At 42.1% G+C, this 15,304-nt stretch overlaps 1 protein-coding gene across 5 annotated transcripts in view; it reads left to right on the top strand.

Moving 5' to 3' along the window:
• Positions 1–3,138: 3,138 nt before the first annotated feature.
• The window catches only part of SLC41A2 (solute carrier family 41 member 2), a 65,154-nt gene continuing 52,988 nt past the window's right edge, over positions 3,139–15,304 (top strand). For 2 of the 5 annotated variants that reach the window (XM_048300453.1, XM_048300454.1), the window contains exons 1-4: positions 3,139–3,294; positions 6,916–6,998; positions 9,480–10,211; positions 11,433–11,540. In XM_048300453.1, the coding sequence (XP_048156410.1) occupies positions 9,657–10,211; positions 11,433–11,540 (663 nt within the window). In that variant the 5' untranslated portion in view covers positions 3,139–3,294; positions 6,916–6,998; positions 9,480–9,656. Of the gene's footprint in view, positions 3,295–6,915; positions 6,999–7,192; positions 7,277–9,479; positions 10,212–11,432; positions 11,541–15,304 lie in introns of all 5 variants that reach the window. The other 3 variants (XM_048300451.1, XM_048300449.1, XM_048300450.1) reach the window with 3 other exon arrangements.

Below are 15,304 nucleotides of genomic sequence, written 5' to 3'. Positions count from 1 at the left end.
TCATGAAACGATTTAAACCTTCTGAAATCCAACGAGGGCAACTGCAGGGCCCTGCGCCCGGGGAGGAATAACCCCGCTACAGGATGGGGGCCGACCTGCTGGGAAGCAGCTCTTCTCTGCAGAGAAGGACCTGGGGGTCCTGGTGGACTACGAGCTGTCCATGAGCCAGCAGCGAGCCCTGGGGGCAAGGAGGTCCGTGGTGTCCTGGGGTGCATTAGGAAGATCATTGCCAGCAGGTCAAGGCTGGTGATCCTGCTCCGCTGCTCAGCCCTGGTGAGGCACCTCTGGAGTGCTGTGTCCAGTTCTGCGTGCCTCAGTACGAGAGGGACATGGAGCAGGTCCAGCAGAGGCAACAACGATGATTAAGAGACTGAAGCATCTTTTTAAAAGGAAGGGCTGAGAGAGCTGGAGGCCTGTTCAACCTCAAGAAGAGATGACTGAGAGAAGACCTCGTCAATGTACATAAGTATGTAAAGGGAGGGTGACAAGAGGATGGAGCCAGGCTCTGCTCAGTGGTGCCAAGCAATAGGACAAGAGACAACGGGGAGAAACTGATGCACAGGAAGTTCCACCTGAACATGAGGAAGAAATTCTTTACTGTGCAGGTGACCACACACTGGAACAGGTTGCCCAGAGAGAGTGTGGAGTTTCCCATACTGGAGATATTCAAGAACTGTTTGGACACAATTCTGTGCAAAGTGCTCAAGGACAAGCCAGCTTAAGCAGGGAGGTTGGACCAGATGATCCACTATGCTCCCTTCCAACCTGACTGATTCTGTGATTTGGCACAAAAAGTCCATCCCTTCACCTGGAAGAGCCATGAGCATGTGGAACCAAGCTGCCAGCAGGTAACGTCACCAAACGCCTGCCAGTAGTTGCTTATCTCTGAAAACTTGCCCATTTTCATTTTCAGAGTTTGACAAATGAATCTAAAATTAAATATCAGAGCCTGAGGGAGTTTTAGTCATCCTTTGGAAAAGAAACTTACACAACCACCAAGTTCAGTTGACACTGGCCAACCTGTTATTCAGGATTTGTTCCTCAGTTTATGTCCTTATCTGTTCTGCAGCTTCTGTCCTTTCACATCTAGACAGTGTGAAAACTGCAAAAAGAAAACTGAATGGTTCATAGGAAACAAGATGGGAAGCCCAAGATGAAAATGAGAAAAAATAGTAATCAGGTAAGTGGTGTTTATAGGCTCTCATTGCAAAGAACACAGGAAAAAACCTAACCACACAATCACCCAGATTCCAGTCTCTTGGAATAAACATGAATAAGAAGCAAACCTTCTGCAAGGCCTCAAGCAAGAGACCACCCTGCTGTTTTCCTGACAGACTGGCCCAAACAAGTGTCCTGTGTCACTTCCTCAGCCCACCCACAGTGCCAGCTGCATTCCACTGAATTTGCTACCTGGTTTTCACCTTTCTACCCAACTATGCTCCAGAATTTCCATTTTCCAGAAAAATCCCATTGCTAGCTTTAATGACTGAAAAATCTTGAGGGCTGAGGTTTTTGCCTTGGGCCTCAAAAGTGAGTCTTTCTGAATTTGTACACAACCCAAAATAATAGTGTGTGAACCTCAAATAATATATTTCATCCATGGGTATTATGTGATTTCCATGGAGGGCGGGGCATAATGCTGTCAAGGAACCTGCAGTAGGGAGTGATGAAGTGATTGCCCAAGATAACCAGACAAGCAATTAGAAAAGCCAGAAACAGCACCCTCAGGTGCTATTCCCAAACCTCAGGTTTACAGTCTAACCTGTTGACAACAGAAGCAGACGTGATCTTTATCTGATTTGTAAAGCGGCCCAATTAAGTATCCATGCTGTGTAACACCTGAGCACACACAAAGCATGGATATATACAGTTCCTACAAGGATAGGGAAACAACAGCTCTGTAGCCCAAATCCCCAATAAATTCAGGCTTGAGACAGCTGAATTAATAGCTCCGAGCTTTGGGCTGCTTCATTCATTTAAGGTGGTATCGACTTGAGTGTTCAAGCTGATGCTGTATGTTTCACTCTTGTAGCGCAGAATGTTTTGGCCCCACTCTTGCAAATGCATTTCCCTGTGCTTAAGCTTCTGCTATTCCACACATCCCCACCACACCTAGCTCCAGTTTATGGCAGGTACTTGGTGATTTGCCCGTGCTGTCTTTTTTTTCTCTCTGTAGACATGAAAAGGGATGCTGTAGGCTCAGCTGCTGTCACCGTCATTAAATCTTCTCTTTTCATCCTCTTTTTTCCTTTCTTCTCTTTCACCTTCCTGTTAAGGCATCCTTCACCACTTCAAAGTGTTGAGCAACAACTGAGGAATAAAACTAGTAATGCACAAAACTAGAAATGCACAAATTTAGCTGGCTTGACTGTTTTGATGTATTAATATAAAGTGTTTCTCAGCACAGGAGTCCAGCAAGGCCTTGGCTCCATACTTAGTTAAACACAGGCAGCTGATGTCATGGAGTAACTCACAGACTTACACACTGTGTGCAAGGTGTACAACCTAGCTGGGCAAGAACATGGGATATTCCAACTGACCCTAAAACTTAAAAAAATGGGATTCCCGAGGAAGCTGCTTTTAGCCAGCTGGCAGAAAAGAGCGGCAATGTCCTGGTAGCTGGCAGTCAGGAGTCAACCGGCGACCCGTGCTCTTGTCGCCAAGAAAGCTTCTGCGAGTGGAAGCAAAGGCACCGCCACCGCCGGCTCCGCCCGGGGAGCGCCCTGGAGCCCCACTCCCCAGTGCTTTGTCTCCCCCGGCTGCGGGGCACCGGCCGGGCCCTTGCGGAGGCAGCGAGCCGGGGGTGCAGCTTCGCCCCCCGCTACCGCCGAGGGGCGGGGGGATGGCGCAGCGGCAAGGGGACGCCAGCGGGTCCCGCAGCGGGCGGCGGATGTCAGGCAGCGGGGGCTCCCCCAGGGGCCGGACTGCGAGGGACCGCAGGCACGGCACGGCGCCCCGTCCCGTCCCGTCCCGTCCCGTCCCGTCCCGTCCCGTCCCGTCCCGTCCCGTCCCGTCCCGTCCCGTCCCGTCCCGTCCCACGGGCGGCGCGGGGCGGCGGCGCTCGGCTCCTCCCTCCCTCCCCCGCCCGGCGGCGGCTCGGAGCGGCCGGTGGCGGCGGCGGCGGCGGCTCTGCGCATCACGGGCCACATCATCGCGGGGGCCGCCCGCTTCCGCGCCTGCTCAGTGGCGGCGGCGCTCACCTAGCGCGGAGCTGTCACCGCCGCCGGGCTGCTCCCTCCCCGCCGCAGCGATGGAGCGCGACCCCGCGACGCTGCCGGCACCGCTCTCGCCCAGGTGAGGGGAGGGCGCGGCCCGAGGGGGCGGCGCGGGGAGCGAGGGCAGAGGGACCGGGCGGGCCGGGGACCTGCCGCTCCGGGCCGGGGGAGGCGGCGGGGGCGTGGGCGGGAAAGTTTCCTGGCGAGTGGCGGAGCCCCCCGAGCGCCGCGCCGGCCCGCCCCGATGCCGGGGTGCCCAGGGCTGGGGGGCTGTCGGTGCCGCCCGCCTCCCGCCCCGGCCGGTGTTCCCCGGGTGCCGCGGGGCTCGTCTTCCCCGTGCTGCGGGCCCCGACACTCCAGCCCGCCCTTGTCCCGCACCCCGCAGGCACCCCCCGGCGCCGGGCGGGCTCCGCTGCTCGCCGGCCGGGCCGATGTCCTGCGTCCGGAGCGCGGATGCTGCCTCGCGTTTGGCCGCCCGCGCCCCGGTACTCTGCGCTCCTCAGAGCCCCACAGCGGGTATTCATCATGTGCGCGTAATTATGCACTGCTCCAGGTAGCCTGGACAATGAGCCTTTTCTTTGGTTTCTCTGTGCCTGCACAAGACCTGTCCAACATTCCCAGTAGCCCCTATTCCATGGCACTTTTTACGTCCGTATGTGCAGGCAGTTCTGTTCCCACCTTTGCACCCATAAAAACGTGCCAGACTCTGTCACCGCAGATGCAGTGCTAGACAAGCATGAAACCTCTGCCTGAACAGCACAGGTACAGACTTCAACCATCGCGTCTTCTTTGTTTACAAGCATTGTAAATTAACGTGTGATGGTACATTTATTCTCTTTCCATACTTTTCTGCCAAAACATAGGAGCTTTTTGTGATTTATTTCACTTTGCTTTCTACTCTCTCATTAATTCTCCATGAAGTTCAGGTTGTAGTTGTCTATTTCTTTACTGTCAGTGAATGTTATAATTTCTGCTTCCCCCAGCCCATTGTCCAGGGTATAGTTGTGTATCTTCTTCACTCACATTTGAATCCAGGTTATAGACAATGAAATAATTGTTAATCTTTAGGAAGAGACCTAGCAATGTTTAGCAGACATGCCTAGTTACCCTCACTTTAGCAGTTCAGCAATGTGGGTAAAAAGATGAGACCAGGTAGGATGACCTGTTCTGGCAGCATTCCCTACATCTGCTACCCTAAAGAGGTTGTGAAACTGGATCCATAAATATTGCAATATGCCTGGTAGACACTTCAGGAGGAAAAATAACAGCGTATCATTTTCTTTTCAAATACCTGTATGATATTATCCACAAAAAACAATGTGAAGTCTGTGTCCTAGTGCCTGAGTTAATAAGTAATTAATCTCTCCTTGGTGATGACAGTAGAGACCTGTAATCAGGATCCCAAAGAGTAGTTAGGATTCATCCTGGTAAGTATGTATCGGTTACTTAATCTAGAGGACTGCATTATCTCTTACATTTCATACTTTCTGACCTGCTTTTGGTGGGCTGAAGGATGTGATTTGCGTGGTATTTTTCATGCTGGTATTCCATTTGGATCATTTTACAACCAACCACATTTCACAGCCTTGCTGCTGTGTTTTGACTCTGTTTTGGTCTCTTCTAGATGAGTTGCTTTAAAAGTGCAGTCAAACCAAGTCTTTTTCTCACATCTGCTTTGCTCTTTCTTGGGGCCAAAATCGAAAGCTACCGTGTTCAGGAAGTGGAATGCAGCAGTCTCAAACTTGTCTGAAAACTGAGCCTGGGGCTGGCAGGTCTTACTGTCAAGAAGGCATCTGGAGGTTTTTTAATCTGGTTTTTCCCCCTTGTGATTTGTTTCTTTTGCTGTTAATTTAACCAGCAACTGCCATACAATAAACATAGTTTACTTCATAATACTTAAAAATGGTATGTAATGGTCTTATATCTGCCTCGCATACAACATTTGTTAATTTTCAGCATGTTTTACACTCTTTAACACTCAATATCTGGTATAAGTAATCTTGTACTTACTGGTTTCCGGATTCTATGTAATGGTTAATGATAATACCACCTGTTTACTCTCTATAATGCTGAGGTGATATGATGTAGCTTTCCCTTTCTGCTGATATGCCCACTACACTAATGTAAATGATTAGCCATGGCTGTGATAAGGGTATCAGTGTGATACTGGCACTTGTATGTATATACAACACGATAGTGGAGAAGAAGCCATGCAGATCCCTGTATCACCTGTATTCTGAACTTCAAAAATGCCCCCAAAACCTCACATTTCCACCTTTACAGAATGTCAGAATTGCTGAGGTCAGAAAGAATCTCAGGAAATTTTCTATTCAGCCACCTCTGCTCAGTAGGGTCAAGAAGAACAGGTTGCTTGGGGCCGTGTCCAGTTTGGTTTCAAATATCACCAAGGATGAAGTCTCCAGAACCTGTTTGAACCGGTGGTAAAAATCCCCAGCTTTTTCTTATGTTTCAGTGCCATTTCCAGTGTTTCAATTTGTGCCTGCTACCTCTCATCTTTTCAGTGAGAAGAGTCTGGCATCATCTCTGAAGACACAAAAAGAGTCTTTCAAGCTGGGGAATAATCCAGTTTCATCTTTGCTTATTATGGCAAAATATTAAAGTTCAGTGTTTCGTTAGCATTTCTTATTACTTTCCTGAATCCCCTTCCAAGGCTTGTTCTTGTCCTGAGAGGCATTTCTCAGACAGACATGTTTACACAATTGTATTTTATTGTGGACTGCCTAGAAGTGCAGTGCAGAGATTATTATTACTTTACAAGACCACCTGTAAAAAATGTTGGCAACTTTTAGGAAAAACAGGTTTCGACTGTGGTGTTATTTGCTTTGGGTCCTGTGAAAGCCCTCAGAATTATTTAGATAGATGTTATCTTTTGGTTCTGTTAGCCAAGCTCTGAAAGAAATTAGAAATTTCCCTAGACCTAGACTTTGATAAGTATTTGTTTTAGCCTGTCATAATGTTGACTCAACAGAAATTTCATGCTTGATTCTTCCTCCTTCCTGTTTTTTTAAAGGGTCTTAAAAGGTCATGGTGATTTACTGTGTTCACGCTTTAAATGAATTGTTGGCAGTCTAATATCTATCTGATCAAATTTAGCTGTAGGACCCGGTCCCTTAATCCTGCTAATGCTAGATGTCCTTTAAACCAAGGGAAAGTATGGAAGAAGCATTTTCTTTCCCATGCTCTGGAGAACAGCATTATAGGTGTGTCTAAAACAATGTGGACAATGCTTTGGGCAATAGTGAAGAACGTTCTTTGAGCTTCTTCCTGAGCAGTTTAATTTTTTTGATCATTTCATCTTTCTCAGATGAATCAAGCCAATCAAAGGTGAAGGATGGAAAAATGTGATCATGATCAGGTGTTCAGTTTCATAGCTGAAGTAGCTGAGATTTTTCTAAAGCAGCTTTGCATTTCCAAAAGTCAGCATCTCTCCCACCTTGTGCTCCTATTTTCTACAGCAATTATTTCTGACTGACCATCGTGTATACTGTTTCCATGTGTATTTTTTAAATTGCGGTGTGCATCAGTTGTATTTATCCTTACAGGTAAAATTGGCTTGCTCTCTGTTGGATTGCCAAGTGTCTCATTTTTCAGGAACATATCTTTGGCAAATGGCAGGATATGGCTGTATTTCCTATTTATGTTTACAAAGCTGTTTTTTTATGTTTGTGTATGCTTACAGGACTGAGAGACAGAGAGAGGTGGGAAGTACACAGTAATTGTCATGTGGTATAAAATGTATGAAGGAAAAGAACGAAATTAAATGTAAGTACTTATGAAACAATAAGGAAGAGGGAATTATTATTTTCATAGCTTGGGCATAGCTCATTATTTTGTCTGTAGGGACAAAGACAAGGTGCCCTTTCATTTCATATATAATATGCCAGATATGATAAATCTGAAGCTGCTTCCTGACTTCTCAAAGGATCTTTGTCTGTCTCTCTTTTTTTTTTTTTCAGTACTTCATCTTTTTCTGTAACCTCCAGATTATATGTCAAGAAACCAGAACCACTTATCTCCTCTTCCTACAGAGACTGGGAGAGGTATTTTTGAGATTTTAACTGCCTTTTCTTCATATGAATTACTTGAGCAGAGCTTGCTTCTTTAGCTCCCATATCTTTTCTAGACAACAACAACAACAACATAGGCATTTTTCTTGTCAATGATAAAGCTTCTGGGGAAGTTCTTGTTGTTCCTTAGAACAACATGAGCAACAAGGGTTGCTGCATCTTGTAGGTACAAAAAACCCCCTGAAAATACAGTAATTATTAACAGCCTGTAATTTAGGGTGAAAATATTGCATCAGATGACATTTAGAAAATTATTTTTGTTGGAACAGGTTTTTAGAAATCAATAGTTACATTTAGAAGGGTTTGTAGTTATCTTCTCTCTGTATGCTCTGAAGGAGCAATTACTCTTCAATCTATACTATACTATACTATTCCAACCTAAACAATTTTATGACTCTACATTTTTCAGTTTATCTTCTTAAATTCTCCTTTTCCAGCATTTATCATTAAGTTCACATTTTGTCATTCTAAGTCTTTGTGGTTGGAAAAATAGAAATGGCTGCCATCCAAACTGCTTTGTACTATTTTAACAGTTAGCCATCCATGCTAGCCTCTTCCTCCATTTGGAACGTGACCAAATAATTTTTCTGTTCCCTCTTTTTTTCTCTTTTAGGTACAATTTCTATTTGCTAATACTTTCTTATATTAAATGAAACCACAATCTTATCAAAGGATTTGTTTCTTAAAAAAACGCAAAATATAAAAACTGAAAAGGAGACCAATCCATATGTTACACAAGATATGGATAATTAACCCAAATATTTTTGGCCAGAGTTCCAGAGCAATGAATAATTTCTGTGAGTCACTGGTCTAGCACTCTGGTGATGCGACTGGAGGACATATGGGAGAAACTGCAATGAGAGCCAGACTCTGCCTTGTTAAAACTGTCAGAAAATTTTCTCAATGCATTTTCCTGGGAGTGAAATGAAATCCTTCAATTTCTTCTTCTTGTTCTGTCTTTCTGTAGCACTTAACAGAGCACCGTTTCTACCTGTGGTTAGAGCTGCTCGGGGATAGCAGCAAAAATTGTTTTGTTATTCCTAATTAAAGTGTATGGAAACCAGAATTGAGGCCTAGGAGTTTTTTATGTACTGAAACTAAAAGGTTCAATGTAGCACAGTCTGCTGCAGGGCAGCAAAAGATATTGCAGGAATCTTGGTTATTTAAATTCCTCAGTTGGTCTTGTGGCAAAAAAATTGCAGTTTCTTGCAAAACTTGGCTTCTTTCTAGATCAAGCCATAAATTCCATTGTCACTTTTAAAATACTCGTTTCTTGGTCAGAGCTCCCTTGGATAAAGCAAGTGGTAGAGGGAAAATCATCGTGTTGCTTCTGCGTCATCTCTTCATTCAAAAAGCCCAAATCAAATAGTTCTATGAGCAGCAGGAATTTTGAATTTGACTTGCTCTGGCCATAGAGGAGTGAGTTATCCTAGGTAATGTTTGAAGATGCCTAACAGCAAAGGCACAAACTTGGTTCTCCTACAAGGCTGTTAGTTGCTAAAAGCTTTGACATCTCCACTCACTGTAAAGTCTATCTAAAATTGCTCTTGAAATACTGGAGGACTTAAAAGCATTGAAACAGATGGAAGCGAAGTATAGGAATCATAAAAAATGATGATCATAGGATCATCCTCCTATGATTATAGGAGGCTGAATTTCTTAGGAAATGCAGATTAAAAGTCCTCCAGCTCTAGAATATTTTCATTTCCTGAAGCCTGTATAATGTTTCCACAACTTCGCATAGATACAAAGTCATGTGGAATTGTGTTATCCTACATCATGTTGGTGCAGTCTCCCTGACCTTTGTTTCTCTGTTTATGCTAATCATTTACTTGTATTTATGGAGTTTAGTAATAAATACCAAAGTCAGCAAAGCTTTGAGTCAAATTAGAACTGTTCTTTTAGTAAATTGCTGCGGTTATCACGTGAAGATTAAAGAAAAGGAAGGTGAAGTGGCTTCTGATAAAGGGAATGTGAAATGACTTGAGATTGTCAGTATATCATTGTTTAATTTCCTACCATGATGGAAATGTCAAAGTAGAAACAACTTCACCTTAAGTCACAGTAAAGAGAAAGGAGAAAAGATTGTGATCTGAAAAATCGAACCAATATCTTTTGTATTCTGTAGAGTTAAAATATTTTAAAAGTTAAATATATGCTTTCTACTTTTTTGCAGATTCAGTCTTGCTTATGGAATTGTTGAAGATCTGAGAGCAATGAAAAAACACTTTTCCATGCAGAAAAGGAACATTTTGGTCCACATGTAAGTGTGGTGCTTGAAGACTCACCTACAAGATTTCTTGGCTGACATCTGAAGAACAAAGTGCTTTTCAACCTGTACTTCTGTAGCACTATGACTAACTGGAAAGGCAGATCTACCATCTCCAAAACAAATAGCAAAGTCCATGACAGAGAAGGCTTTGTAAACTGGACTGTAAATCTTAATACAATTCAGTCTGATAAATTTTTGAGACTGCTTTTAAGTATGGTTCCTGTTGTTTACCAAATAAACCAAGAGGAAAAACACAAAAAGGTGAATGGTGTCTGGCAAGATGGATTGCAACCAGCAGGACACAATTTTAATGTCAGGTCAGAACAACACACAGAGTACCATCACTTCTCAGAACCAAGCTTTCATGGTAGCAATGGACACAGCCCATCTAGCTGTAGCCCTAAATATGATGATTTTACCAGTTATAATTACTGTGGTGGCATGGATACTTCAGAAACAGATGCCATGTTGCAGGATGACACTCTCTCTAGTGACAGTAATGAAGATATCATCGTGGAAGGAAGAAGAAAACAACCCAAAGAATCAAGTAGTATTATGGCACTGCAGATACTCGTACCTTTTTTGCTAGCAGGATTCGGAACTGTTTCTGCTGGCATGGTTTTGGATATTGTACAGGTTGGTATTTGCTTTGGAAGATTCTTTTTTAACAGGTAGTCTGTGAGGTCTGTAGTTCTAATGTGACATTGTAGATGTCTGCAATATTGAGATGTTATTAGGTCTGCACGTGGTTCTGCTACTATGCACGCCTTATTTAAAAGGTTTGAAATAACCACAATATTTAAACAGAAATACAATACAGAAATTAATCTGTGTGGATTTTCCCTCCTTTTGTTTGGTTTTGCTTTGTTCAGCTTTAGGGATTTCTTTAGCTACACTTTTAAAGAGTTTACGAAGTTAATTAAAATAGGAGCAAGAGATGACAATCTTTGTCACTCAAAATCTTGAGAGAGTCAAGGAAGCTTGAACTTCAATCAGTTGCAATGAAAAGACACTTCATTACCTCAAGAAAAAGGAAAATAAAATTTGACATAGAAACTTTACTGCTTGTGGGCTATTTGACACCAGTCTGGTGCTTTGTTCATGTACATCTTACCAATTTATTCTTTGTAGAGATGCTTTAATTGAATCCTTTTATTTTCATTAAATTAATCATTTAAATGATTGCAAATTCCTCAGTACAAAGGCAATTTACAGCTTTGTTAGTTTAGTTAAAATTGGTAAATGATGACGAATTAAATACATGCGTTGACAAGACATACAAAGAAACACAGCACTTCGGTGCTGAGAACTTGGTGCACAAAAAATTAAGAGTTTTCTTCTAAAAGTCTGGGTTTTGGAAAGCTGTGCTCTTGTAAATTTCACACTTAAAGGTAAAAGAATAAAGACAAGCTTTTTTTACTTACAGGCTCTGTTAATATGACAATTGATTCCTTGCTGGTTTTATGTGAGGTTTCTACACAGCTGGGGGAAAAGATGAAAATATTATTGAAAATTAAGAGCAGAATTCAAGAGCAGTCATAGTATCTGGGACTATTTTAAAGTCATGAAAAACAAATACTTCAAATTAATGACTTCTTTTTTTAACTGTGTTTATTTAAGGCCAGGTTTTGTATCTCTTGCTTATAGTCTTCTCACCTTTGAAGCAGTAATATGCAGTCATAAATCTGTTTTATCTAAATAGGTAACAGTTTTGACTTCAGATTTTAAGTCTAATATAAAACGATTACATTTTTTTTAGCTGGCTAAGTTATGATTTACAGAATTTTTTTGCATACTTTGTGGATGGTCTAAAGAGAACTTTTCAATTAAATGTTTCCCACTGTATACTTTGTATAGCACTGGGATGTGTTCAAGAATGTTACTGAAGTCTTTATCTTGGTTCCTGCACTTCTTGGTCTCAAAGGAAATTTGGAAATGACCTTGGCATCCCGGCTGTCAACTGCTGTAAGTAACTTTCTCTTCCTTTTTACTCTTCAGATACATGTTTAAAATATTTCAAAAAGGAAAAAGAATCTTTGAGGCACAGGTATTTTTTTATGAATTAATATTATTTTATGAATTAATCTGGCTGTTATGGGGCAGTTTAAATCTGTTATTAAGTTGGCAAAGTTAAAAAGGTGACCCTTGTCTCCATACATTGAAACTTCACTTCTTAAGTCTCTTCCTACTCATCATTCAGAACAGACAAAGTAGATTTTTGAGATTTACAGGTGTATTGTGTAAGGTTGAGAGATCTCTTTGACCTTGAGGGATTTTGAATAGTCTAAGAAAACGTTTTTCTAAAGACCATATGTTTGGCACCAAAATAAAGCATTGGTGACATTGCTATTCGAGACCTCTTTTGATCAAACTGCAGGAAACTTTTTTTTTTAGCTTTCTGGCTAAATAGATTTATTTATTTTTGTTGTGCTGAGGTTGTTTTGGGTTTTTTTGTGTCTGCTTATTTTTTGTGTGTGTCAACACTGTAATGTAGCAGTAACTAAGTTTTTTCTGTGTGTTCTTTCTCATGTATTTCTTATAGCTGTTTTTTACATTTCAGGGGATATTTTACCCCTTCATTTTTCTAGTCTAAGTAAGCCAGATCGCCTTCTTGTATATCTTTTGTGTGTGTGTGAATAATCAGTCTAATAACGTGGCTAGACTATTTCTGATAGCTGCACTGGGTATCTCTAAGACTGCCTAATGCAGTGCTTCAGTTCTCCAGCAAGGTCCCCACTCTCTGCCTCTTCCTACTTGAATGAATTTTTCTAGTACGTCTGGTCAAAGGTGTACAGAACTCCAGATGAGATTTTACTATGTCTTTGTAGAATATTGTTCTTGAAACTTTCTAGGGTTTTATGTACTTACTTGCCTGGAAGGGTCAGGTCTAGACCTCTCAGTCACTTTGTGATCAATGACTGTCCTTTTATTTATGCCTTTGTTCATTTCCAGCTGTCACTCCCATCCTCTGGCAGAAATATTATTAGTCTATAAGTGCATGACCTTGCATTTCTCCTGTTGAATTTTATGTTTTTGCTGCTGTAACCCTCAAGGACATTCAGTTTTTGTATGTTACTACAATGCTTTGTATTGACAAGGTCTGCCGGTGTTCCATCATTAATAAATGTCATTGTCACATTATATTGAGTTGTTGCCTGAATGCATACTGTGATGGACAGAGCCTTGGCAGTCCTGTGAAGGTTTGCTTGTGTCATGCCCATTACAGAAATTGATTACTTTCATACATAAGAATTGATATGTTCTATTGTATCTCTATCAGCGTCATCCTTAGCCATTCAGTCTTGTTTTCTGTTTGATTGCTCTTGCTTTTCTGAGTATTCTTACTGTTCCTTAACAGCATTTTGTGTTTAAACTTTACTGCCTTTACTGTCAGGCATGAATGCTTTTTTCTATTAGTTTACCTTTTGATTTTTGTTGACGTGTTGCTTAATTTGTTTCTGACTAGTACAGTTCATAGCCTGAGGATTAAAAATGCTTGTATTGCATAGTGAAAAATATACCAAGTCCAAGATGTACCAGTGCCTTACTGAAGGCTTAAGAGAAAGAAGGTCAGAATATGCTTCACCACTTCTGCTTCAGTTAATGTGATCTTTAATTCTTTGTCTCAGTTGAGCTTATGACCTTTGCCAGATCACAAATCCAGAACTTGTCTGGGTCAGTCCATTGCTGAATTCCCAACCCTCACCAGTGCCATCACATCTGTGAACATCACAGCTCTCAGGGGACATTTGGAAAAAGGTCACGCAGACCCTTTTTCTGCACTGTGACTCCTGACCTTGGTTCTTACTATCCATCAGCTCTTACTAAAACAGGAGTCAATCCCCCTCTCATGCACACAGATGAAGGACTCTGGAGTTTCCACAGCACAGGCTGCATGTCCAGTGGGTAAACCAAAGTTGGCATCAGGAGTTTCAGGCCACTCTCCCCAGCCCAAAATGGCACTCTTAAAAGTATCCCAGTAACAGTGATAACATGATCTGTACATTAAGGATGCACTAAATGTATTCTTCAACATGTAGATATCTCGAATGTGGTTTTTCAGAGGCAGTTTGGCCATTTGAACCCCAAGCTCTACCAAGACTCAAACAATTCAATACTGAGAAGGCTTAGTTTGAGGAGTGTTACCAGTGCCTCTTACCAGTGTCATTAAGCCTCACCAAGACATAAATCAGCTGATGCTTCAGACGTTTTTATTCAAGCATGCCATGAAGGCTTCCTGTCATCCCAGTACCAGAAATTGCCATTGGTCTGCCTTGGCTAAATCTGGCTGCCCACCAGACATTTGTTTTTAAAGTAAATGCAAGACTGTGCCCCTGTGACCAGCTTTACCTTTTGAAGAGGAAATTTCTGACATGAGTTCAGCATTGCAGTTAATTCATGCCCTGCTTGCTCACTTAGCTTGTAATTGCATCTGAATTTGCAGACACGTCTGTGCTCTTGGGGCTGTAAACTAATTATCTTTATTTTTAGTTACGTGGTCAGTCAAAGAGTAGTGTCTTCTTAGCAAGTTTCTTACCCATAGTACATCTGGTTTCAAGTGTTGTCTGGTCGCTTTCATTCATCTTGTTGCCCAAATTTCTCCTTTAGCTGCTTCTTACTGGTCATTCACACTTTCCCATCCACTTTAGAATCAGTTATTTCACTAAATCTGTCTCAAGACTGTGTTTTTCATCTGCCTCCGGGCATACTTCACTTTGGTGTTAGTGTAAACTCTCCATACCCTGGCAATCTTACTGCCTACTGTTTTTAAAACATTAATTTTTATCCCACCAGAAGTTACTTCATATGTAGAATACCGACAACAAAGAGAAAAAAGGTGCTTCTGTAGATTTACCTCTGTAAACCCTTCTCCCTCTGCCCACTGCTGTGCTGGCATAACTGTGGGAGGTGCCCTGAGGTCAACTGTCCATTCAAGCACAATACTTATATTGTGGTTTGTGTCCTTCAGTTCTTCAGCTTTGTTCTGTTCTCTGGGTCATTCTCATTGTCTCAATTCACATTGCTGTCCTTTCTCTCTATTCCTGTTTCATTTTTAAAGAGCAACAACAAAAAAATACCCCAAAAAATGACTCATAACCAACCCCAAAACACTACTTATTCAGTCCTGTAAACTTGTGCAGACTCTTGTTCTGGCTGTGTGTTATCAGGGTTAGGCATTAGCAGTGTGATTTTACAAACCTTTTGTTTAGGTCCATCTATTTCACAGTGTCACAATAAACTTGATCCCAGTTTGTGGAAATCTGCAGCTGCAAGGAGTGGTCCTGCTCTTTCTCCCTACCAAACCCTGAGAGCACTTGTGCATGGTTGCATGGTTGGATGTAATGGATCAGATCATTTCATAGCAGATAACCCCTTTTTGCTCCCTGGAAAAAGTGTTTTCCATCAAACCAGCAGATTTATGTTGCTGTGAACTTTCTGATGGAGCTGGTGGATCTGGTTCAAGAAAGAAAATGTGAGTATGTAGGTGACAGCAGGGGAAGGAAGACCTGTGGCATTTGGCAGTAGCTCATCTTTAGGCCAGATTAAGCACTTTGCAAGATTACTTTTTAAAACAGTAATATTGTTAAATAATACTGTTAATTTTTTTGGATGCTTTTCCAAAACTTTTTCAAAGGAGAGAAAAAGTGAAACTGCCATTTTGTTCATTGAGCATTTATATACTTAAGAAGGGTGCAGAGGAGATCATTATCAGTAGTTCCTGAAACAAC

This window comes from Corvus hawaiiensis, chromosome 4 (assembly GCF_020740725.1).
Source record: "Corvus hawaiiensis isolate bCorHaw1 chromosome 4, bCorHaw1.pri.cur, whole genome shotgun sequence".
Lineage (NCBI taxonomy): Eukaryota > Metazoa > Chordata > Aves > Passeriformes > Corvidae > Corvus > Corvus hawaiiensis.
The sequence above is the reverse complement of the archived record's forward strand: the minus strand, read 5'-3'. Positions and strand labels throughout refer to the sequence as shown.